Consider the following 23,103-nt stretch of genomic DNA (forward strand, 5'->3'; position numbering starts at 1 on the left):
CTCACGGTAAATAAGGGCCTTCAGCACCGCTGTGACCTCCCACTGTAAACACCGATCGAGCTCTGCGTTCTCAGGGTTTTTTTTTTTTTTTTTTACGCAATCAACCTTTCACATCTGCATAGTCCCGTCATGTATGGAGTTACACATGGGCTGAACCTGCACATGGAAGGTATGTGCACCATGTGATGCGGATTAGCTGCTGGGCTGAGATTGTGATGTGTGCTGCTGTGTAAAAATGATGTAGCAATGAGAGCATTCCTTTCCAGGGACCTTGAGCCTGGTCCTTTTTTTAGTAGTGTGTTTATTCCCCAGCTTACAGAGACTTGAGGTAAGTTGAGAGGAAAGTTGTAAGTGTCCACCTCAACAAGGCCAGCGGTGGGAGCCCTTGACCTCTGCACGGACTGCCAGAGACAGCTGGTGTAGGCCATGTTTATTTATTTATTTCTTAACAAAAGACAGGTGGTCACACTTGAAAAGGGCACACACACGCACACACACACACACACACACACACACACAGAAACAAACAACTTGGTACAAACACAGCCTCTTATCAAGACACTCATCTGCAGCATAGACGTATTCTCTTCGAACACAGAAACTCACAATCACATTATTTCCATGGGAGCACAGAGAATCTGCTCACTTACAGATAGATTATGATAAGACATTCCCCATTTCCACATGGATGCCATCAATCAGGGCCGGCCCTGTGTCCCGGGGGCCTTAGGAAGAGCTCGGGTGAGGGGGCCCGCCCCACGGAGTTTGTGAGGACAGAGGTGGGAGGTCTTGGGGGGGGGGGGGGGGGGTTGTCCCCTCCAGGAGGTGGAGCTTTTTTAATTCCTCAAACACCTGAAACAGCTTTTTCCTGCATCTAGACCCCACTCAACACCCCACTCCATACCCAACAACATCAACAAACACAATGGCTGTGTTCCAAAATGCATTCTTGCAAGTATGGTGTACACTCTAGATATAGTGCAAGAACACATTTTGGAACACAGCCATAGTTGGTAAACGCTTGGAACACAGCCATAGATTTGATAAACGCCTCATTGTCTACAACTGTATTATTAACAGTCGAGAAAAAAACACACACACACCCCTAAAAATACTGTACATGAAAATGTATTGCAACTTGAATTGGTAGTAACCTGCAGCCAGTCCCCACTACGTAACACCACAGCTGTATGCAGGATGCATGAGGGTCCTTGCAAACTACCTGCCTGAACAACAAAAAAACCTGATAATGTTTTAATACAAAAATGTTTTAAATTATTATATATATATATATATATATATATATATATAATTTTTATTAGTTTATTTGGGGCGGGGGGGGTTCATTCTGTGGCCCTCGGCGACTGCTACCATCAATGTCATTTCTCCTTTCCCCTTTCCACACAGCTCCACTCAAGCTCTTTCTAGCAATCTCTAACTTTTTTATCTAAATCACAGTATAGCTTTAAAAAAAAAAAAAAAAAAAAACACGGCATAAATCCACCTAAACTTGTGTCCACGCCGGGGTTGCCTTGTTTGGAGTGACTCGTCCTGGGGGGTGCCAAGACAGCGTGTCCTTGGTCCGCTGCACAGCTGTCACTTACTCACACTCGCTGACGCATATTTATAGCCTCTACATCACGGCGTTCGGCGGTCTCACTCCGGGCACAGCTGGTCCCCAAAAGAATGGGTGAAAGACAAAGCCACACGCTCCCGCCGCAGTTGGTCTGGTCTGGCAGCCCGTGGCGTGGGCCTCTCCTCATAGAGACCCATGTATTTGTGCCAGGAGAGGAGGAGGAGGTGTGTGTGGGGGGGGAGGAGGAGGAGGAGGAGGAGGAGGGGGGGCAGAGGAAGACCAGTCTTGGAAGGCAAAATCATGACCTTTTTCATTGAAGCACCAGGGGTAGGGATGTGTTGAAACCCTCGACAGCTGCACAGTCTAATGTTAAGAGTGCATTAACACATAACATCATTATATGGAGAGTTATCAGAGAGAGCAAAGAGAGGGAAAAAACCAAAACAACCCCAATACCCAACATCCTCCTTTTAATAAATCAACAACGAATATTCCGAGTAAACGCTTCAGACAGACGACAGACAGGCAGGCAGGCATGTTCCTAGGATGGCTAGGAGTGGTGGTCTTGAATATTGTTGTGGAAACTGGAAAGCACTTGGAGGGCCTATTGAGAGTGTACTCCATCACAAGTGTTTTTCAGTTCTATATGCAGTAGTGGGAAACTTAATTTAAAACAAATGGGTTTAGACTTATTGGCGCCCGTCCACCCAGCAGCTGCCTGCTCACTCAGCCAGAAATCGAGTGCTTCCCTCGGACACCAACTGCAGAGAGCTCCCCACAGCCCAGAGCCACAACTGGCCTGCAGAGCATGGATGTGACTCAAGTGGTCACGGCCTATTTCCAACTGACTCGATGAAAGAGAGAGAAAAAAAAAAAAAAAAAAACCCACTCACATCAAAATGAATCTTTGTGATACCAGGTGAAATGACTAAAATCTCACTAGACCGGTAAAACAGGCCTACACTGCTGGGGACTTCTACCGAGAACAATTACTCACAAAGCATGATGCATGACACCAAAACAAGTCATCAGTGATAAGAGCCAAGAAAAAGTGATGACGACAACGACAACGACAGTATATTTAGCTAAGTCACAGCAATCTGTTCACAGACCCGGCTCATGTCTACACTGAATCAGATCTTGATGTGTGCTGCCACCTGCTGGCTCATATGTGAAATAACCAGAGGTGATCTATATTATGGACTATGCAACCTACTTTCCTAATTTATAAATTATGTCAGTAATGTTTTGCTTCACACATTCTTCCTTCACGTTGTCACGGCAACATGAGATGTCATTCAAAAATGTGTGACAGAACAAATAGAAAAGCTTCAAGAATTTTTAATCAGAAAACAATATAGTAAATACATATATACAAAAATACACAACTGGATCACGGTAAAAAAAGAATCATGCACTTATGAATAAAATGTAAGTGGTTCAGGAATGTGTCATGTGAAATGAACTGGGCTAAAACGTATCCCAAGCATAATCCTCAGTTTCACCCATGTCCTGTCCCGCCCTGCATTACGACGAACAGCCACAACACAGCACCTGATCATACTGCCCACTGTAACTAAGGAGAGAGAAAACAATTAGCAACAAGCAAAACAAAGACACCTCCGAGGCTACATCTCAACCTACCAACTCAGCATTTCTTCCCAAAAAAAACTGAAACTGAATTCACACAGGATGCAGTGGTTGAGTGGTGAGGTGGGGGAGAATCAATCTACTTACTCTACGATGGTGCAGACTGAGCAGCAGAGGCTTGAGCAGCTGGAGCACAGCTGGGTGCAGGACGGGCAAACAGTCCGGTCACACTGAGAGCACTGCCTCCTCATCCCGGGGGCCTTCTGACACACACAGCAGCCCACAGGAGCCGCTGCTGCACCTGAGACAAGCACACAGAAACAGAGACCATTCAGGACATGGATAGAAAAATACCATTGCCAATTATTGGTAGGTTTTAGCTCACAAACTGGTAGGTTTTAGCTCGTCAAAGCATTCCCTATTGAAGTTGAAATGGAGATTACTTAATTTTGGCAGAGCTTAGAGTGCGCCTTCCCTCTCATTCTCAGGTACATTACATTTACGTCATTTAGCAGACGCCTTTATCCAAAGCGACTTACAACAAATGCATTTGACTAAGTAAGTGAATCATCTATCCATCAGTCATCATAAGAAAAAATAATTTATGTTAGGACCAGGGGCTGTTGGCAGTCACAATGCTAGAAGAAGGAAGAATTATATATAATTTAAAAAAATAATAATAATAATTACAGGAGAGAAACTTGTACAGGAGGGTAGTGGGGATGAAGAGGTCTTTAGGAGGGACAGTTAAGATGTAACCTGAAGAGACGGGTCTTCAATCTACGTCGGAAGGTGAATATAAAACGTATGAAATGTCATGAGGGTCCATCTGAGAGGCACCTTACCTTGAACGGGAGCTGTTCTCCTGAGTCTGCCATCCTGTCCGATGAGTGTCTGTCCCCTCAGGAGTGTCTGGTTCCCGTCCGCCGCCGCCTGTGGGTCCGAACACCTGTCCTCCATATCCACATTCAAGATCTTCCCCATGACTGCTTTGGTGCCATTGAAGAGCAGGTTCTTGGTCTTTTCTGTAAAAGGAGAGAATACGAGCACATGTGATGTCAACCACATACGTGTTCCCAGCAACACCAGGTCGTCTCGGCTTCTGTGCAGCGAACACTGGTTTCTCTGCGCCGAGACGTGAGATTAGCGTCAGTGGAAGAAGTATTTTATTGCAAACCCTCTTGGCGGGGTAATTTTTATTTCGATAAATGACAAAGTGTCCCGACTCTCTGTCTATAACACTGGCAAAGAGGAGGATGCTTACGGCTACTTACCGTCTAGTTGTATCGCAAACACAACGAGAGGCCATCACTATCAGAGGGCCCATCACTACTAGGCCGCACTGCGTGTTGTGTTTAGAAGCTTTAGAGTTAGCTTGCTAATAATAGCATGTGTAGTTGACGGAGGTAACTGTAGCTAGCAAGCTGAATATGTATGCAATGTCTGGTCAATCAATCGTATTGAGTATCAGCAAGTCATGAAGGACACATGCATGTTAGAAAGGTAATCACGGATAACACAGAATGTCTAGTTAGCTAGTCTTACTGGTGGATCAGGCTAGTTACTGTGAGCTAGGAGGACCTACCGTAGATTTCTTGCCTGTACTTGTTCCCAAAGACGCCATTTTGGTTCAGCTCCTTTTGGCTAACGTGGATTTTGTACTGCGAGGAGAATGATTCCGCGAAAGGATAAGATCTTTTAGTCATTTTGAAAACGTTGGTCTCAAAAAGTTCGCTATTTCTTGTTGTTGTGGAGAGCTGACGGCCGTGTGTCGCGGGAAAGCGGTGACTCCGCCTTATGACGCCGCAGATCTGACACACATCACATGTGAAAGTCTTATGAATATTCATGTTGAGGTTGTTTACTAAACTCCAAATAAATACTGTATCTTCAAATAAATACACGTGAAAAGGGTACGCATTCAGATTCGTATTCATATAGAATAATTAAACATATTTTCAAATACATGATTTAAATACCGAAAAAATCAGACGGACAAATGAGTGATCTGATTTCAGTCTCACCGGGGGAGACATGTCCTTGGGCTCGTTTGAGTTGCAGAGCCAAACCAACCGCAAACAAGGCCGTGCGGGGACAGGCGGAGGCTCTGCACCTGCGCAGTTTCAAATTGAGATTCTGACAGCATGAAGGCTTGAAAACAGGACAGCGACAACATGGCTGCTATTGTTTATGAAATCCTCAATAGAACGCCCCATGAATTCTCTTTGAATAACCACCACATGACGGAGCCACCAGCTCAACATGTATGTGCAATGAACAGATCTCTCAAATGCCATCATGATTTCCGATTGATATTCTACCACAGTTTACACGTTACTGCAATTTGGGGCTTTTCTGATTCAGGTACATATGTGTCAAGAAAACATTCCATGAAAAGTGCCTCCCTCAGTGAAGGAGCTTGCTGCTCCACGCACCATGTCATAAGAAGTGACCAGTAGTGGACTGGCCATCTGGAGCACCAGGAGAATTCCCCGAATCTGTGGGCTGCGGGGTAACCACCCCCACCCCCCCCCCCTGTTTTTTAGATTGTTTTCAGACAAACCAAATTATTACATTATCCCACAGTATGCGTGGTACAGATATGAAGTATCCAGCACGTTACGGTTACACATGTTTATTGTGCAATGATCCAAAAATGTTTTAAACTGATAAATGTGTAAAATCAAAACATGAGTTCATGAAGGAACTTTACTTCTATGCATTTTTCCTCATGATTTTTGTGGCACAAAGGTAGGTTGACATCAACATAGTTCTTTGTCAGAATAAGCAACTTCAAACGGTTATAAAATTCTAACTGATGACCAGCACTGCTTGGATAGGCTACTGTTAAGTTAGCAACGATTCAAGTCAACATTGTTTTAAGACTACATATACATGTTGCCAACAGGTTTAACAGAATTAGACTGTCATCATCATGCCACATCGGTGTGTCCATCTTGGGGGAGAGAGATGGCGTTCTCTCTAAAACATCTGGATCATGCACTCTCTGGACTTTCCAACGCCGACCCACTTAACTGAGGAGAGAATTGTGAAGAAAAAAAGGCATGTGTCAAAAAAACCTCGAGAAAATTCTAAAACATTTGCACCAGTATTAACCTTGTGGCATTGGTTACTTAGCACAGCTTTGAACAGCTCTCGACCACTCATAATGCTTGTTCTGATCAAACCGTTGAATAGTTATTATTATAATCCAGCCAATAGTGCCTTCTGCTGGTATATTGTGACATGTCCCAGAACAACTTGGCTACTCAGTTACCCATATGGGTCAGAGAGTATGAACTTCAGTTAGCAGCCTCCCAACCTATAACACCACGACAACCCCCCAACCGTTGTTCCTGGGTCAGACTTACTGGGTACTCCAATGTGGTTCTCCACAAAGCGAATATAGTTCTGAGCCTTGGGCGGGAGGTCATTCCACTTCCTGGCTGCAGATGTGTCACTCTTCCAGCCCGGGAAGGTCTCGTATTCTACCTCCACTTTGTGCAACACCTCCATATTAGCTGTGTGAAAAAACATCAGGGTTAAGAATCAAAAGCAAGGGAGATCAGGGAACCATTAGTTACCTATGTTCTTAGATAACACTCCTTGAATTATCTTACAGGTGTATCAGTGCATCTGTTTACACCATACCTGGGAAATGGGGGACTCTTTTCCCATTGACCTTGTAGGCCACTCCCACTTTGATTTCATCCAACACATCCAGGATGTCAAGCTTTGTCAAAGCAATTCTGTGGAAAGTAAACATTTGTACACACATGAGGAGAGGAGAGAGCTGCAGTGAACAGAAGAGAGGATAGTTGAAGACAAGAAAAGGAATAATCTAACACAATAATTCATGTGAATTTTCTGAGTCTGAGCAATCTGTTCAGTTTTCAATTCACACTTTATTAGAGTGAAAACCTCCAGAATAGCAGTCTCAGGCAAATATGCTGTAACATTCATCACTCAACAGTCTTAAAATGTCATAGAGTTAGAAGAAGAAGTAAGAATTAGGTTTATATGCCTGCCTGTCTACTCCTATCTACTCACGCGGTAAAGCCATTGATCATGTGACCGTATCTCAGAATAACCAGGTCCAGCCAACCACAGCGACGCTTCCTTCCTGTGGTCACGCCCACCTCATGACCCCTTGTCTGCAGCAGCTCACCCACCGCCTTCAGCAGAAAACAGATTCAGTCATCTATTGATCATTTGATTGATCAATAACATCAAAGACATCAGTGCTCTCGAATCAAGTCCACCGTGTCATTGAATAAAACATGAAATAAAAATGTAAATAAATAAAATGCTACATTAACAAAACAAAAAAAAATTAGTGAGAGTTCAGGCTGAAACATGTTTAGCTATAGCCCACTGGACAGTTCTCATGTTAGGTAACATTACCCCAGACGAGACAGTAAATCTATCTGGAACTTTGACTCTGGTCCCTAAATTTATCCCCTGAACATGTGATCAGCATAAGTGCTAAGGAGTGTTTATAAAGGTCTCTCACACAGTCTGACAGCTGGTCCGAACAGCCAACGCCTTTGAGACTAGCCTTCCTACATCTGTGAGAGTCATCTGATCTTAAACATGCTACTACACACATGAACCTCTACTTGTACCTCAGAAGACAACCAGCATGTCTGAGCCTCAGGCTATACAAGAGGGTGATCACTGAGATGCATATCAAGCCCCTCCTCATGTGAGAGGTACCTTATCTGAGCTTAGTCTAAGTACAACCAGAGAACCCGCAGAGATTACTGAGTCCGGGTGTTCATTATCAAGGTCATATCCGTTATCTCCTGAGGAGGAACGGGAAGATGGCTGAATGCGCTCTTACATTGAGTTGTTCTGTAGGGAAGGCACCGATGCCCACCCTGGTGGTGTAGGCTTTTGATACACCATACACTTCTCCAATATTCAGGGGAGGGATGCCAAGACCAGTGCATGCCCCACCTACAGTGCAGTTTGATGAGGTCACAAAGGGATATGTGCCTAAAGGAGAGAGAGAGAGAGAGAGAGAGAGAGAGAGAGAGAGAGAGAGAGAGAGAATCATAAGATGTCGGTTACTTCTGACATCCTAAACTTATCATCATGCCCCTCAATGGAAAAATGACATTCCTTACCAAAGTCAATGTCAAGGAGGGCAGCGTTGGCTCCTTCTACCAGGATTTTCTTAGGTGGCCCGTGGATGGCCTCATACATGTAGTAGACCCCATCTCGCACCATTGGCCTCAACCTCTCCCCGTACTCCTGAAATACATGAAAAACAGAAAACAGCTCTCAGCTCTCAAGCTCCTACAGGACTACAGGTCACAAGGACATGTTTCACTCTCCATGCCGTACCTTCAGTTTTTTCAGCTGCGCCTCAACATCGACTGTCAGTGTTGGGTACATGGATTGGTACTGTTGGACAAGGTTCTTGAATCTGAAAGAATCCCCCAACGTCGTCTTAATCTCCATTACTGTGCACTCATGGGGTCAATCTAGTTCAAGATCAAAGTATTGAGACCCAACCACGCTGTGTGTGAGATGCTGGAAGCGAAGGTGGCATGCGAAGGTGGCCTGTCTACCACTAAGCATACCTGGTAGAGAAGTCCTTGAAGTCACCCAGCAGGTCACAGACACGCAGTCCAGTGCGAGATGCTTTGCTGGAATAGGTGGGTCCAATGCCTTTCTTGGTCGTTCCAATACTGTTACGCGGGGAAAACACATTTTTAGTTGGCCGAATATTAAAGAGGCATCTGCAATTTTTAGTAGCATTGACAAAAAAAAATATTGATAAAAAAAAATTCTTTTATCCAAAGTGACTTACATTGCAGTGAGTGCATACATTTTTCAGTATATATGGTCCCAGCGGGAATCGACCCCACAACCTAAGCATTGTTAGTGCCATGCTCCACCAACAGAGCCACAAAGGACCTCCTGACCACAGTGACCCATGACCCCTATCTACGTGACTGTTGCATTCCCACTCTTACATCTTTCCCTCCTGTGCTTGTCGCTGTGTCTCCTGTATCCCATCTACAACCTGGTGGAAATCAAACACTGTCGAGAGAAGGCAAGGAGTGCAGTGAGTGCATACATGTTTCAGTATATATGGTCCCAGCGGGAATCAAACCCACAACCTAAGCGTTGTTAGCACCATGCTCTACCAACTGAGCCACAGAGGACCTACATCTACAGTACGTAAACATTCATTCAAATGCGAAGATAGCACTGTACACGTCTTCATTTACATTTGTGTTACTGAAATGCAAATAAGGACATACCGATGTGTGCTCTGTCAGAGATGATTAGTCGCTTGTCCCAGCCTTTGAGACCTTGTCAGAGAGAGGAGACAAAAAGGTCACATTGGTTTCCTTGAATCTGGAAGTCGTGAAGACGACGTTACTCTCACAGAACACTCCATGTACCATACCTTTCTTCTCATTCTTATCCCCCTCTTCAAACAAGCCTGGTAGATGTATGACCACTCCGTTACCTATGGAGAAACAAACACTGATAAGATGAACAGGCGTGCGTAGAACACTGTCTGTTGGAGTGGGGCCAATGCCATGGTAGTGACAATGTGAACCGTCTTGGCGAAAGAGAGTAGCACTCACCAATGAGAGATATACTTTTAGAGTTTATTATTCCACTGGGGAGAAGGTGGAAGTCATACTCTTTGCCTTCCACTACCACAGTGTGGCCTGCATTGTTACCCCCCTAGAAAAGCAAAACAAGAGAACTGCGACAACAATCCTACAGGGTAGCCGACTGATAAAGATACAGAACAGTTAATGATTTGACCATTGCCTGTTACGTGTGAAAATATTTCACCATGCACCCAGGACATAGACTTGACATACAGTACATCAAGTGCAAATTTGTAATCTTATTTTAGTCAGTGGGTAATAGACTCCCCTCCCCTCCCCTCTCCTCCCCTCCCCTCCCCGTTTCACCAACTCCCCTCCCCTCCCCTCCCCTCCCCTCCCCTCCCCTCCCCTCCCCTCCCCTCCCCTCCCCTCCCCTCCCCTCTCCTCCCCTCCCTGTTTCACCAGCCCCCCTCCCCTCCCCTCCCCTCTCCTCCCCTCCCTTCCCCTCCCTGTTTCACCAGCCCCCCTCCCCTCCCCTCTCCTCCCCTCCCTGTTTCACCAGCCCCCCTCCCCTCTCCTCCCCTCCCCTCCCCTCCCCTCTCCTCCCCTCCCTTCCCCTCCCTGTTTCACCCCCCCCCCCCCTGCCGACTATTTTAACAGACTTGGCTGGTGCATCCTACACTCTATGCCCCCTGGCTAAGTCATGGCCTTCTCACATGTCAAGCCACCCTGGGAATGTGACCTCTCTCTAGTCCAGCGGGAGGGGCTGACAGAGTACAGGACAGGGAGTGCTGGCTGTCAATGGAGAATAAAACACAACAACTGTGTTGTGTGTGATTGTATTTTACAATTTTGTCTTTTAGCAAAACGTTTTTTTAAAATTTATTTCTAAAACATTTTTTTTATTATCAATGAGAAACTGAGACTTGTCTGTGTAATATTATAAGTTCACATTATTTCCATTTGGGGAGGTTTAGCTTCTCTAGTTTGAAATCAATGGTAAAATCAATAAAGAATATTGTTGATATTAATCCCATTGTAATCCTATACTGCCTTTCCCGATAGCAGGATGATTGAAACGACTGCATTCTGTAAGAAATATGTTGCTCTTTGTCTCAATGTTGCTGTGTTCTATTTTCAGCATTCTAATGAGTAGGTCAGTCAGAGAAAGTTCACAACTAGGTTTACATATAGCCTCATTGAGAGAATGCTTTCAGGTTTATGCTTTCAATGCTTTAAGTGATGTTCCAAGAACTACTGCTAAAGTAGTAATTTAATGACATTTCAGTTCTCGTTTCAGCACAAGAAAGTGCTACATTAAAATATCCCTAGTTTCAGACAAGGTTTTTTCTAGGCTATTAATTGAGAGAGTTGTAATACTTTTTCTGTAGACATTTCGAAGAGATAAAGCATCATTTTACTTTTTGATTTTAAAAACCTCCCACTACACACTATCCCAATGAGCATTTAATGGTCAAATGTAAGTCACTTTTAAGAGAAAAAAGCAGAACATTAACCTATTTCAAGCTTGTTCATTGCCTACACCTGTTACACTACACTGTAGCCTATAAATTCTGACAGATCGAATATAGATATGTCGAATATAGCGTTTACCTAAGACTCATAGCCCGCAGCATTCACTGACTCTCAATGCACTATAACGAATGGCACGATGACATTACTTTAGTAAACTAAATGTTGTTGACATTTAATCGACATCTGAACTGATACTCGTGATATTATATTACCTGACATCTGCAAACAAGGTCAGATTCAGTCGCCAATAAGTCGACGACCTTTCCTTTGCCTTCATCTCCCCATTGCGCTCCAAGCACCACCGTCACTTTGTTCCCTGTGTCGTTCCGCGGTCGCTTCAACCCTGTCGTGGAAGGGGGATTTGTGTAGCTCTTATGATCTTTTGCCGACCAGCTAAACGACATGATGTTGCTTAGGCTGTCCGTCTGAAGGAGACTGGAGGGTCTCCAAGCGCAGCAATGCCATATCAGTAACCTTAGAAGCCGGTGATGTCAGAACCGGGCGCAGTATGCGGGTCTCGGGGCGCTGCTGTGCGCTCTTGATCAAGTTACTGGACGTTTCCAAACGTTACATAAAGATTTGGTTGATATCAACAAGAATTCACTCAGTTTTGGAAATAGAAACATCCATTTAATGTTTAAACAAATACAAAACAATATCATATAAAGCATAAATATCTTATAAAGCAACACATATTTTCATATATACACCCACCGAACACTTTATTAGGAACACCTGTACACCTTCTCATGGCGGAGGTGGTGTAATGGTGTGGGGAATGTTTTCTTGGCACACTTTGGGCCCGTTAATACCAATCAATCATCGCTTGAATGCCACAGCCGATTTAAATATTGTTGCTGACCATGTGCATCCCTTCATAGCCACAATTTACCCATCTTCTAATGGCTACTTCCAGCATGATAATGCACCATGTCACAAAGCAAAAGTCGTCTCAAACTGGTTTCATGAACATGACAATGAGTTCAGTGTTCTTCAGTGGCCTTCCCAGTCACCGGATCTGAATCCAATAGAACACCTTTGGGATGTGGTAGAACGGGAGATTCACAGCTTGAAAGTGCACCTGCGTGATGCAATCATGTCATCATGGACCAGAATCTTAAAGGAATGTTTCCAACATCTTGTGAAATCAATGCCATGAAGAATTGAGGCTGTTTTGAGAGCAAAGGGAGGCCCTACCCAGTATTAGTATAGTGTTCCTAATAAAGTGTTCGGTGAGTGTATATTAATTTACGCGAAGTGACATTAGTTGCAGGCGGTGCAGAGTGGCATCAGCATGACTCAGCCTCCGCTCTTTTCAATGAACTCAAAGTCATCCAGAGAAACCATGCTGATACATATATTCATGGAGGAGTCAATTCAGTCCAATAAAATGTAGTGCTGCTGCTTTCACCTCCAAAGTCGTCTGGTCCAACTGATTTTCCCACCAAGGTGTAGGATATGTATGCTATTTTATAGCGGTAAAGATAAAACTCCTTATGAAAGTATATGGAAGTGTTACCAAATATGTATTGCACAAAGTACAAAGTACAAATTAATTTGGTAATTACTAATTACCAAATTACTTAATAATTAATAAACGGTACAATCTAAAGGAGGTAACACGTATGCCTTCGTCAGTCTGAAGGGTATTTGATGTCAATGAAATATCTTAGTAAGTTATTTTATTGTTCAAAACACCACATTTGGCAACACCTGGTCATATAAAAATAAGAAACAAGATGACATACAATGAAGTACAAGATTAATAAGGATGACATAAACAAAAAAAACTGAAATCAACAATCTAAATCATAATGATCTGGAAGAACATTGCAGTGCTAAAACTGTCAAGGACGGAAAAAAGGTTTGTAGTCAATATTTTCCCCCTTGGAGGTTATCAAGTTCCAAGACTTGGCCAATGCAGGCACATAACGCCTTGTGACCCAGGGTTCAGTGTCTGGGTCTCTCTCTGGAAACAGGCTGCATATGCTCGTCTTATGTCAGAGAAGACTTCTTCTTCAGCAGCATAAAGTCAGTTTCGCCACCAGTGGTTATGGTCTTTGTAGTCCGTTAAGCTCCACCGAGCCTAGTTGAGCTTCGGTGTCTCGATTCAGGAGCCGAGTCTGTTTGATTCTCGTGGGGAAAATCTCAGAGAAATAAAAATGTCTCACAAACTGACATTTGACATTGACATGTCAAATGTGTCAAGGCATGATCAGAGTCAATAACTTAGCTCAGATCATTTTGTCTGTGTGTTAGTGTTTAATTGTGGGTCATTCCATGTCAAATCAACAATCCATGACGCCCATCATCTCAGATTGTTCTGTAGCTAGGAACAGAAAAGATAAGTATTCCTGCAACAATAGAATTCAAACCCCAAATCCAATTTGGACCAAAGTCCTACCTGATAATAAAATAAATTATTAACTTATGTGCAATAAATTAAGACACAACGAATGCAAAACGATGGCCAAAAGTCACCCATCAACACTCAATCCCTCAATTAGAAGATTTTATCGGCCAGTATGCAATATCAGTTCTCTGTGTCTTAAAAGTAGTACGAAGCTGCGGCTTGTAGTTTTGTTTCTTCATACTATGTAATGTATTTCTGGTGATTCTGGTGACTAGGTTGTTGCCCTGTCCAATGATATTAGTCATAGAAGTTGTGTGTCTAATGTCCCATTATACAGTGCGGTAGTATACTATTATGTCCACTAGATGGCACTGTCACTGCTATTAAGTGAATAAAGTGTGAACATGTTTGTTCTTTTCATTGTTCGGTGTTCATTCACAACTTTACCTTCAAATGATATTGATTTATACATTTACAGTGAAGAGTTAAAGTTAGGACTGCTTATGTATGTATCCCAACATCTATGTTTTTGTTTTTTTACAAGTTTGTCTCACACAAGTGTTTGTCAGTTTTTGCATACCTCTGAGACACACCCACACCCACCCACCCACCCACACCCACCCACCCACCCACCCACACACACACACACACACACACACACACACACACACACACACACACACACACACACACACACACACACACACACACACACACACACACACACACACACACACACAGGGGTCAGAGCACAGGGCCAGCCAAAGTGCAGTGCCCCTGCGGAGCCGTTCGGGCTTGTGCCTTGCTCAAGGGCACAACGGCAGTGGCAGGCACCTTAGATATGATGCCAGCAACCCTCCGGAGTCTGTTCTGTGTGAAATCCAGTCCTTGTTGGAGTCCCTTCTGCAACAAAGCTGGTTCTTCTGGAAGTTTGCTTTTTCTTGTTTCTTCCTTTGTTTTCTTCGCCCCTCCTCTTGTAGGCCTCTTCTCTAACTGTGGCTGCGAGGGACTACGACTGCTGGAGGTTTCTGGTGCGATGGCTCCTGCTGCTGCTTCTACAGGCTTGACACTTGATCCTGAAGGAGAGAGAGAGGTTCGGTTAAATGGGCAAACTGGTTTTTCTACATAGATTTTTTTAAATTAATTATATATAATTATATGTTCTGTGTCAAACCTGGTCGTTGTTGGCGTCCCTTCTGCGACACAGCTGGTTCTCCTGGGAGTTTGCTGAGACACTTGTCCACTCCTCTTTTTTTGGTTTCTTCTTTTTTTTGATTCACTCCTGCCCTTGTTGTCTTCTTCTCTACCTGTGGCTTCAAGGGACTGGGAGAGATGGGGGTTTCTGGTGCTATGGCTCCTGCTGGCTGGACACTTGATCCTGGAGGGGAAAGAGAGGTTCTGTTAAAGAGGCAACATACATTACTTTTAAAGTTATGGCCCTTGGCAATGTGTGCAGGGCTAGGGCTGGAGACAGGACGGGGGCCAGGGTCGACTGGTCCTTACTAGGCTGGCTGATCTCCGTTTTGCACCTGGGCCGCAACTTCCTGAGACAGAAACCATTGCGGATATCAGCCAGGAGGTGGTCCACAATACAGCCATCGTCCTGGGGCGGGGGGCCTTTACAGACTTTTCAGAGAAGGGGGGGAGAGAAGGGGGAGAGAGAAGGGAGAGAGAGAAGGGGGAGAGAGAAGGAGGAGAGAGAAGGGGGAGAGAGAAGGGGGAGAGAGAAGGGGGAGAGAGAAGGGGCAGATGGGGAGAGAAAGAGACTTGTTAAGACACTACAATATACGACAGGTAACTGTTTTGACTTTTCAGTTTCAGAACACATCAGATCTCACTTATTTCTACGCTCTCCCCCTTCTGCCTTTTGGACTCCTCCTCTGCCAGCTGCTTCTTCCTTTTCTCTGCCTTAGCAGCCTGCTCTTTGCGGGTCTTATTCTCCTGTGGGTGTAAATAAAGCAGAGGAAAGAGAGTACATGAGGCCTCTCCAATAGGCTACTGAAGGAGCATTAGCCCAATGGTCTCCACCCCACGGAATTCCCTGCATCGGTGATGAAGTGCTCCTCTGACCTTTAAGGCTTTGAGGAAGAGTCCTCGGAAGGTTTTGATGTTGCCAAAGAGCTCCTCCAGAGATAGCTGGTTAGCGTCCTCACACAGATAGAGTGCCAGGTCACCCTTCTTCCTGTCAATCTCTGGAAGTCGCTCCTCCAAATCCAGGCATGCCTCCAGGCTTTCCTTTGGGAAGAAAAAATAACTCTGAAAAGAACACTTGAACATGTTTCTACTGTACTTAACCCTGAGCTGAAAACCAACCATCGACCAACACATGCAAACTCATAATACTTTGAATGCATTGAAGCACAGCTACTGCATCCAATTCACAGCAACATCCAGCGTGAAATTGAATTTATACCTCAATGATCTCGGTAAATTGCTGTTTAACATCTTCCACAGAGTTGGAGACTTTGTTTGCTGCTTCTTTCAGTCGTTTGAGTAAGGCACTGGCCTCTGAGTGGATGGACTCCAGGTTGACTCTGAAGGAGAAACATCAACATTTTAAACTTGAAAATGTTAAATGTCACGTTTGCTCCTTTGCAGACCTTCCAAGGGGCTCAAATAAAACGTTGTAGAATAGAATAAGGTCTGTCATACCCTGCTGCTTTTTCACAAATCTCGATGTCATCAGGGAGGTCCAACAACTCTGGGTGATTCAGTTCTGCCTCCTGTAAACGACATGGCGGGTAAAAACATATTCATGAGTTCAAACATGATTCTACATTTTCAGACAAGCACAGCGTTTCATGCTCAGGAGTGTGCAACACACGAAACATTCTAAACTAAACAAAAATCATGCGTCCTTACTCTGCATGTGAGAGAGACATGTCTGGAACATTTTACATTTCTATCTGAACGTTCCACAACATTGTGCCCTGCTGAACGCAGCCCGGTTCTAAGAGTGTACCTCCAGGATGTGATGGAGCAGGGTGATACGGCTCTTATTGGCCTTGGTCTCTGTCAGGTTGAGCAGGGAGCTGATCTTGAACCCCTCAGCATTCCCTGTGTGACTGCCCTGGGAACAAGACACACCCATGGGTTAACCAGAGCTCTTCAGACTACATGTCGATGGTAGAGATTTGAAGTGTAGAGAGCCATCCTTGAGGAAGTGCAAGTGTTCTCTCTTACATAGTTGAGGAAGTTTCCCACACCGAGGATGAGCATGCAGAAACTGGGCATGAGAGTGCTCACTCTGAGACCTGAGGAAGGAAACACATCATAACAAAGCATCCGTCAATTCAAAAACAGGTAAAAAAAACTAAAATAAAAACAGTTTTGTTTGGCAAACTGACTTTGATTACACCTAGCATTTCTATCTCTTCTCTATAGAATACATCTCAGGACTTTCCACTCTGTTGATATATCAAACATACAAAATATATATAATAATATAAGCCATTTAACTGACGCTTTTATCCAAAGCGACTTACATTGCAGTGAGTGCATACATTTCAGTATATATGGTCCCAGCAGGAATCAAACCCACAACCTAAGCGTTGTTAGCGCCATGCTCTACCAACTGAGCCACAGAGGATGACAAAATAGTTTACATTGAACCTTACTACCCCCCTCTGTGAGCAAAATACAAATGGTATATTGAGAAAGGGGGCAACCACTCATCCATGTTTATACAGTGCAGTTGGTGTTGGTGGTCTTACACTGGCAGGCTGCTGTCAGCAGCTCAACTTTGGGCTTGAGCATGTCCAGAACTGAGGTCGTCTCCTCACACAGCAACATACACTCAATCCTCAACTGGTAACTAGAGAGAGAGAGACAGTATGAGGAGAGAGAGACAGTATGAGGAGAGACAGACAGTATGAAGAGAGAGAGACAGTATGAAGAGAGAGAGACAGTATGAAGAGAGAGAGAGAGAGAGAGAGAGAGTGACTACAGAATGAGTAGAATGAGTAACAGGTGTACAGGTGGAGGGAGGATAGAGAATTAACTTGGGAAATTATCAAAGAAAATACAATGTTTTTTCTGATTCTGTAAAATACTATCCAGCCAATGTGTGGCGCTATCTAAACATCATTCTAAAAGGAGAGGGGGCAGGGGAGTTACCATGGGACAGCCAGGAGTGAGATGTAGAAACGGTCTACATTGGCCAGCTGGTCTTTTTCTCCCTGGAAGGACTTCAGGTTTTTAATCTAAATTGAGGCCATAGACACACGTTTTCATGTTAGATAAATACAGTGTCTTTGCATGTAATACAATTCTTGTAACATCGGAGCCAACATCTGAAGGTGATCAGGATGAATAAAGATGATGACCAACACTGGGGAATGGGACCTGGTACTCACCACATGTTTGTCTGGCAGGAGCTTAAGAAGCTGTTTCAACACCTCCACATCAAACTTAGTCCGATCTCCACTCTGAACCAAGGCCACTAAGTCTTCATTTGAGCTGGAAAGAGGGAGAAACCAAAATTTGCTAAATGGGAAAACAATAACATTGTTCATACATTGCATCATTACACATTGACACATTATAATGCTAAATATACGTTAGCTGACCATTTGAACTGCTTTAGAAATATGTTCAAATTCAAGTTTCCCTTTCCGTCAATGAAAGAGATCTGTAGAGAGGAGAGAGAAAGTATTTTGTTAAAGAGGTTGTTGTTTATTCAGCAAATCTACCGACAAAAGGGGATTTCGACACCCACGATCTTATCTGTCTCTAACTACAGAACAATCTGAGATGGTGGGTGTCACGGCTTGTTGATTTGACATGGAATGACCCCATTCATAATGAGCCATGTTTCTCCTGTATGTGCTTCAGAAGGGAGAGGGCTGACCGGCCCCAACCTTAGGCTCCTTCTTGACAGGCAAAGCTGCCCCCTTGTCCACCGGGAGACAGAACAGCTGCTCGATGCTGCTGTAGTCGGGCTCCCAAGGAGTGCCTTCCTGAGCGCAGGTCCACATAGAGTGTGGCCGATCTGTGTGTGTATGACAGGAGGGAGATCAAACACACCTACAGGTGGTGTCAATCACCTTACAATATGCAGTTTTAGACTATGCATGCACAACACATGATTTGCTCCCCCTATTAAAGAATTGCTTCTGAAAACACTGTTTTCTGGGGGTTAATTTGTGTGAGAAACACTAATGTTGTCCCACTCACCAGTGACAGCTCCAAGCTTCTGCCAGATGAGCTTCTTCATACTCTGGCTGGGACAGCGGGGAGGATGAACTGGCAGGCCTGGAATGTCTGGTAGTGGAGGTGGAGGGGGAGGCGCCCCTGGACCACAGGGTGGCCCCATCATCAGGAGAGGAGGGGGTGGTGGTGGTGGTGGGGCACAACGTGGCACATGGGTGGTCTTGGTCAATCTCTCTTGGTCTCCGTCCATCAGATCGGTTTGAACGGCCTTGTCCACCCTCTTGGTTGGCTGACCATCCACAACATGATACCCAGCGGTCCTGCACTTGGAGAACACCAAGCGTTGCATAACCTTCTCACAGGAGTCCATCTGAGCTGGAACACAACACCACACACATGCACAAACACTGAAATCACACTCAAAGACCCTCGCTCTAAAAGCTCCTCTATTAGGGCAAATGCATCAAGCCATATTGACAGCATCCATCCATCCATGACATCATCCATCCATCTCCACCTCCATTTATCTTATTCAGAAGTAATACCACTCATATTCTTGTGCCCACCTGCTCAACACCCACCCAGACCCGTCTGCCCCTCTACGGGAACTAGCTTGTTGGGCTAAATCGAATGTGGCCGACCGACAGTAGCATGTTGACTTACAGTCCTGGGCTAGCAGTGACCTGTTAACCAGGGCCTCCAAGGCCAGCCAGATGTCTGCCCTCTCAGGCTCCAGCAGCAGCAGGGCCTGCAGAATGGACAGCAACTGCAGGGACGATGGAGAGCTGCTCACCTGGAGACAGAGGGGACACAAACCCTGAGGTTCTTGACCGAGATAAATGCCCCAGAATACATATTCAACAATTCAGCTGCAAACTGCTCTTATACTATGTGTTCTCATCTCATCTCCTACGGGTGGCATCAAATGTGTCCCTTGCAGGTTCTTGTATAGACTACATTCCAAAGATCAAGACAGGACTTGTTGTCATGATGAAAAGGACTTCCACTACTGTGTTGATACAGTAAAAGAGCATATGTGCTGTACAGATCAGCAGTGACAGAGCAGCAGTGCTCACTTTGTTGAAGAGTGTGGTGAACACCTCCTGGTGATTGCTCATGTCTATGCCCCCATAGACCCGCAGCAGCTCATCCTCATCCTCAGCCATGGCCTCTTCAAATGACTCACACTGGATGATCAGGTCCTCATCCTCCTGCTCCCTGTTCACCACACACATTTAATTGGCTGGTCAAACATCAATGTATTCACTCCTAGAATTGCGTTAAAACATTTATTTGTTACATTGTTACAAGGCTCCTTTTAATTTAGTTCATGAAAATATTCATGGACAAAACAGTAAAATTCCCGGGAAGAATGAAGGCAAAAAAAAGCTCACCTCAATTTTGGCAGTATGTTGAGTAGCTGCAATCCTGCAGAACAAAAATCAAACACGCATTAAATGTGACAACCTCAAACTAGAACAAATTGCCTCACCCTTTCCCAACTGCCTGATATTGTACACAGTTGGAACAATACCACAATAAACTGGGTGTGTTGGGCAGAAATGTTCCGATCGCAGGCGAGCGATAATTTATACGGAGTGAATTCTCTGATCAATGATCTGGTAGTGCTGCAGGTGTGAGGGACGACTTTCAAAAGAAAATAAGCTATTATTTATTAGAGTGAATATTTAAAATATGTCGCCACATACTTAAAAATCTGTTATAAAGAATGAGGTAATTTGCATCTGATGAAGCAGCACCTGCCTCTCTTTTGTTAGAAGTGTTCCCAGGTAAGTTTATCTATTTTCCTGACTCATGCACAATAATACCGACAAATGTTTGTCAAGGACCATAGCCAAGGATCCTTCTTGCAGCAATTCATTATCAATGTCTGATATGCATATGAATGTGCTGCTCATATTGGAAAATGTGAGGTTTGCATGAGGCTAGTAGCCTATGTTCATGGACATTCAGGTGTTTAGGGACAAGGATTGGGGACAGGCGTATAGTTAGAAGCGCCCGGTGACAGATTTGTCATTTAGCTGTGGCAGATGACCTACTTTTCCCTCTGCATTCCCACGGGGAAACCCATTCTCATCAACAATTTGCCAGTGTGACCTTGCAGATGATCTGAATCTCTGATAAGAAGCCTAGCTAAGAAGTGATGACATTGTTGCGAACGGCGGGGTAGAGTAGCTTGTGGGTATCGAACTCATGACCTTCCGTTTACAAAGCGGCCGCGCTAGCTCCAACACAAAGACAACTAACTTCCTTGCGGGAGCTGCTAACGGGCCTTATACAGGGTCGCTATAATACAACCAATGTGCTGTACCGATGAACTCCTTGCGCAGCTTGTCTCTCTGTCGAAGGTCATCTGTCCCAAAGATGAGGGCATTGATAACACTGAGGAGGGTGACCATGTAGGGAACGTTGTCTGTGGCCTGCAGCTCATTCATGATCACGCTGAAGCGATACTGCTGAGTCTTCACACCCTAGAACACCAAATGAACACATGAATAGGTGTCATTGACACCCGCTAGATGTGTTTTGATATTGACAAGTATTGTACGGGCAACAAAAGATGTAAATGATCAGAATGATATTCAGACATTTTCAAACTATAATGATTCTTCCTTTTCACAAATGCCACTAAACCTGTGTAAACAATGGTATATTCATAGCCCCTGTCTATCAGAATCAGAATCAGAATTATTTTATTTGGCCAAGTATATTTGCGCATACAGGAAATTGACTTGGTGCATGGGACATAAAAAACAATAGCAAATATTGACAAAAATTTACAAAATAGCAAAATATTAACAAAATAAGCATTAACAAATTTACAAAATAGAACAATAAAACAATACACTTTGTAGGCTTGCGTGGCAAGTCCTAGGATCCCTATCCTGTATGAAACTTGCCTTATAGTGGTCCAGGGAATCCAGGGCCAGACGGGAGCCATCGGAGGAGAACATGCTCAGGGCAGCCAGGAGCTCAAAGACCTGCTTCTTCACCATAATGTTGGAGGTGTCCAAGGCTGTAGAAACATGGTCAAAGACGTCACTTTGCGTAATCCTGGTCTTCATATTCCTGTCAACAAATCATTCCTCTTTCTCTGTCTCTCCTTGTTCTCCCTCTCTGTTTCCCATATGATATTTTGTCTTTGTTTTGAATTTCTAGGAATGTATTTTACCTCATATGTTGCCTCATTGCCTATGTCTTTTGTGGGGGTAATTTGATATTGAATGGCACCATTTTGATCATAAATTGTATGAGGCTCTTTTGAATCATCAACACATTGTGGAACATTTAATTTGGGAAAATTTGGCCTCATCACAGAATGATGCCACTGTTTTCTTAAATGACAAACACGGTCTGTGTGCTTGTGACCAGATGCTGTCCAACCTTGGGAGAGCTTGCGGATGTAGCCCTCATTCTCCACGATGAAGTGGATCCCCACCGAGGACTTTATGACAGCGCGCACGCAGCTGACGCAGGTGAGCTGCAGGAGGGCGTCGGCTATGCGGGAGCATCCCCTCCCAGAGAGGCGGTCGAGAGCCTCCAGCAGCAGGTCCAGCCCACTGAGCTCCAGGAACTGAACCATCCAGGACTGGTCACTGCACTCCAGGCGACGCTTCACCCCAGAGTAGTTGACCATGGTGGGCACCTGGAGCAGCCGGATGCACAGCTCTGGATCAGCGCTCTCCAGGTTGAACTCCGGCCGGGGGTCAGGGTCCTGGGCGGAGCACAGAAGGCCACTGACGACCGCCCACTTCCCCTCGGAGCTCCCTGACATGGCGTTGGTGGGCAGAGGGTCTGTGGATTGAAGGGCAGGCAGTTCAGTTCAATGTCAATGTTCAGTTCAATGTGGTTTTTGTAAATTTGTTATTGCTATTTTGTTAATATTTTGCTATTTTGTAAATTTTCGGTTAATATTTGCTTATATATTGTTTTTTTATGTCCCATCCACCAACCTCGCCAAGTCAACTTCCTGTATGTGCATATATACTTGGCCAAATAAAAGAATTCTGACTCTGATACTGATTCTGATTTTATACGTACACACACCACTGAAAAGTGTACCTTCAGACAGGCCTCTGTGCATATACAGTAAAGGCCAATCGGTCCACTTTAGAATAGCTTCAATGCTATCCTGATTAGAGGATGCAGACCAAACCATGGAGGCCTTTATCACACTGGAAAACATTCATAGGAAATGACAACTCTGCACATTTGGGGGAAAGGTTAAAGATATGTCAGCAGTCCTGTCATCACTAGGCCTGCCAAACATCCACACTTAATCCTGCATGAAAGGA

General features: G+C 44.5%; 3 protein-coding genes across 3 annotated transcripts; all 3 read right to left on the reverse strand.

Annotated features, from left to right (window-relative positions):
* Positions 1-2,901: 2,901 nt before the first annotated feature.
* Positions 2,902-4,947, reverse strand: siva1 (SIVA1, apoptosis-inducing factor). Its single transcript, XM_083684156.1, has 4 exons — positions 4,752-4,947; positions 4,012-4,191; positions 3,314-3,467; positions 2,902-3,152 (listed from the first exon to the last, which is right to left on the reverse strand). Exons 1-4 carry the CDS (start codon positions 4,870-4,872, stop codon positions 3,104-3,106), a joined length of 504 nt encoding a protein of 167 aa, XP_083540282.1. The 5' UTR covers positions 4,873-4,947; the 3' UTR covers positions 2,902-3,103.
* An 876-nt stretch (positions 4,948-5,823) lies between these two features.
* On the reverse strand, positions 5,824-11,695 carry adss1 (adenylosuccinate synthase 1). Its single transcript, XM_083682986.1, has 13 exons — positions 11,496-11,695; positions 9,775-9,877; positions 9,591-9,653; positions 9,442-9,492; positions 9,151-9,217; positions 8,755-8,862; positions 8,516-8,597; positions 8,296-8,422; positions 8,010-8,164; positions 7,217-7,341; positions 6,818-6,915; positions 6,538-6,687; positions 5,824-6,201 (listed from the first exon to the last, which is right to left on the reverse strand). The coding sequence occupies exons 1-13, from the start codon at positions 11,685-11,687 to the stop codon at positions 6,149-6,151; spliced, it is 1,374 nt and encodes a 457-aa protein (XP_083539112.1). The 5' UTR covers positions 11,688-11,695; the 3' UTR covers positions 5,824-6,148.
* A 3,289-nt stretch (positions 11,696-14,984) lies between these two features.
* Positions 14,985-22,583, reverse strand: LOC310814158 (inverted formin-2-like; the record flags this gene model as incomplete). The annotated part of the gene is made up of 20 exons (XM_083683458.1): positions 14,985-15,014; positions 15,114-15,262; positions 15,475-15,577; positions 15,707-15,871; positions 16,050-16,170; positions 16,289-16,359; positions 16,599-16,706; positions 16,820-16,890; positions 17,350-17,450; positions 17,753-17,838; positions 17,992-18,094; positions 18,205-18,266; positions 18,496-18,626; positions 18,812-19,162; positions 19,451-19,580; positions 19,864-20,005; positions 20,182-20,215; positions 21,120-21,279; positions 21,709-21,824; positions 22,193-22,583. 20 exons carry the CDS (start codon positions 22,581-22,583, stop codon positions 14,985-14,987), a joined length of 2,625 nt encoding a protein of 874 aa, XP_083539584.1.
* Between the last annotated feature and the right edge of the window lie 520 nt (positions 22,584-23,103).

This window comes from Argentina silus, assembly GCF_951799395.1.
Source record: "Argentina silus genome assembly, chromosome: 13".
Lineage (NCBI taxonomy): Eukaryota > Metazoa > Chordata > Actinopteri > Argentiniformes > Argentinidae > Argentina > Argentina silus.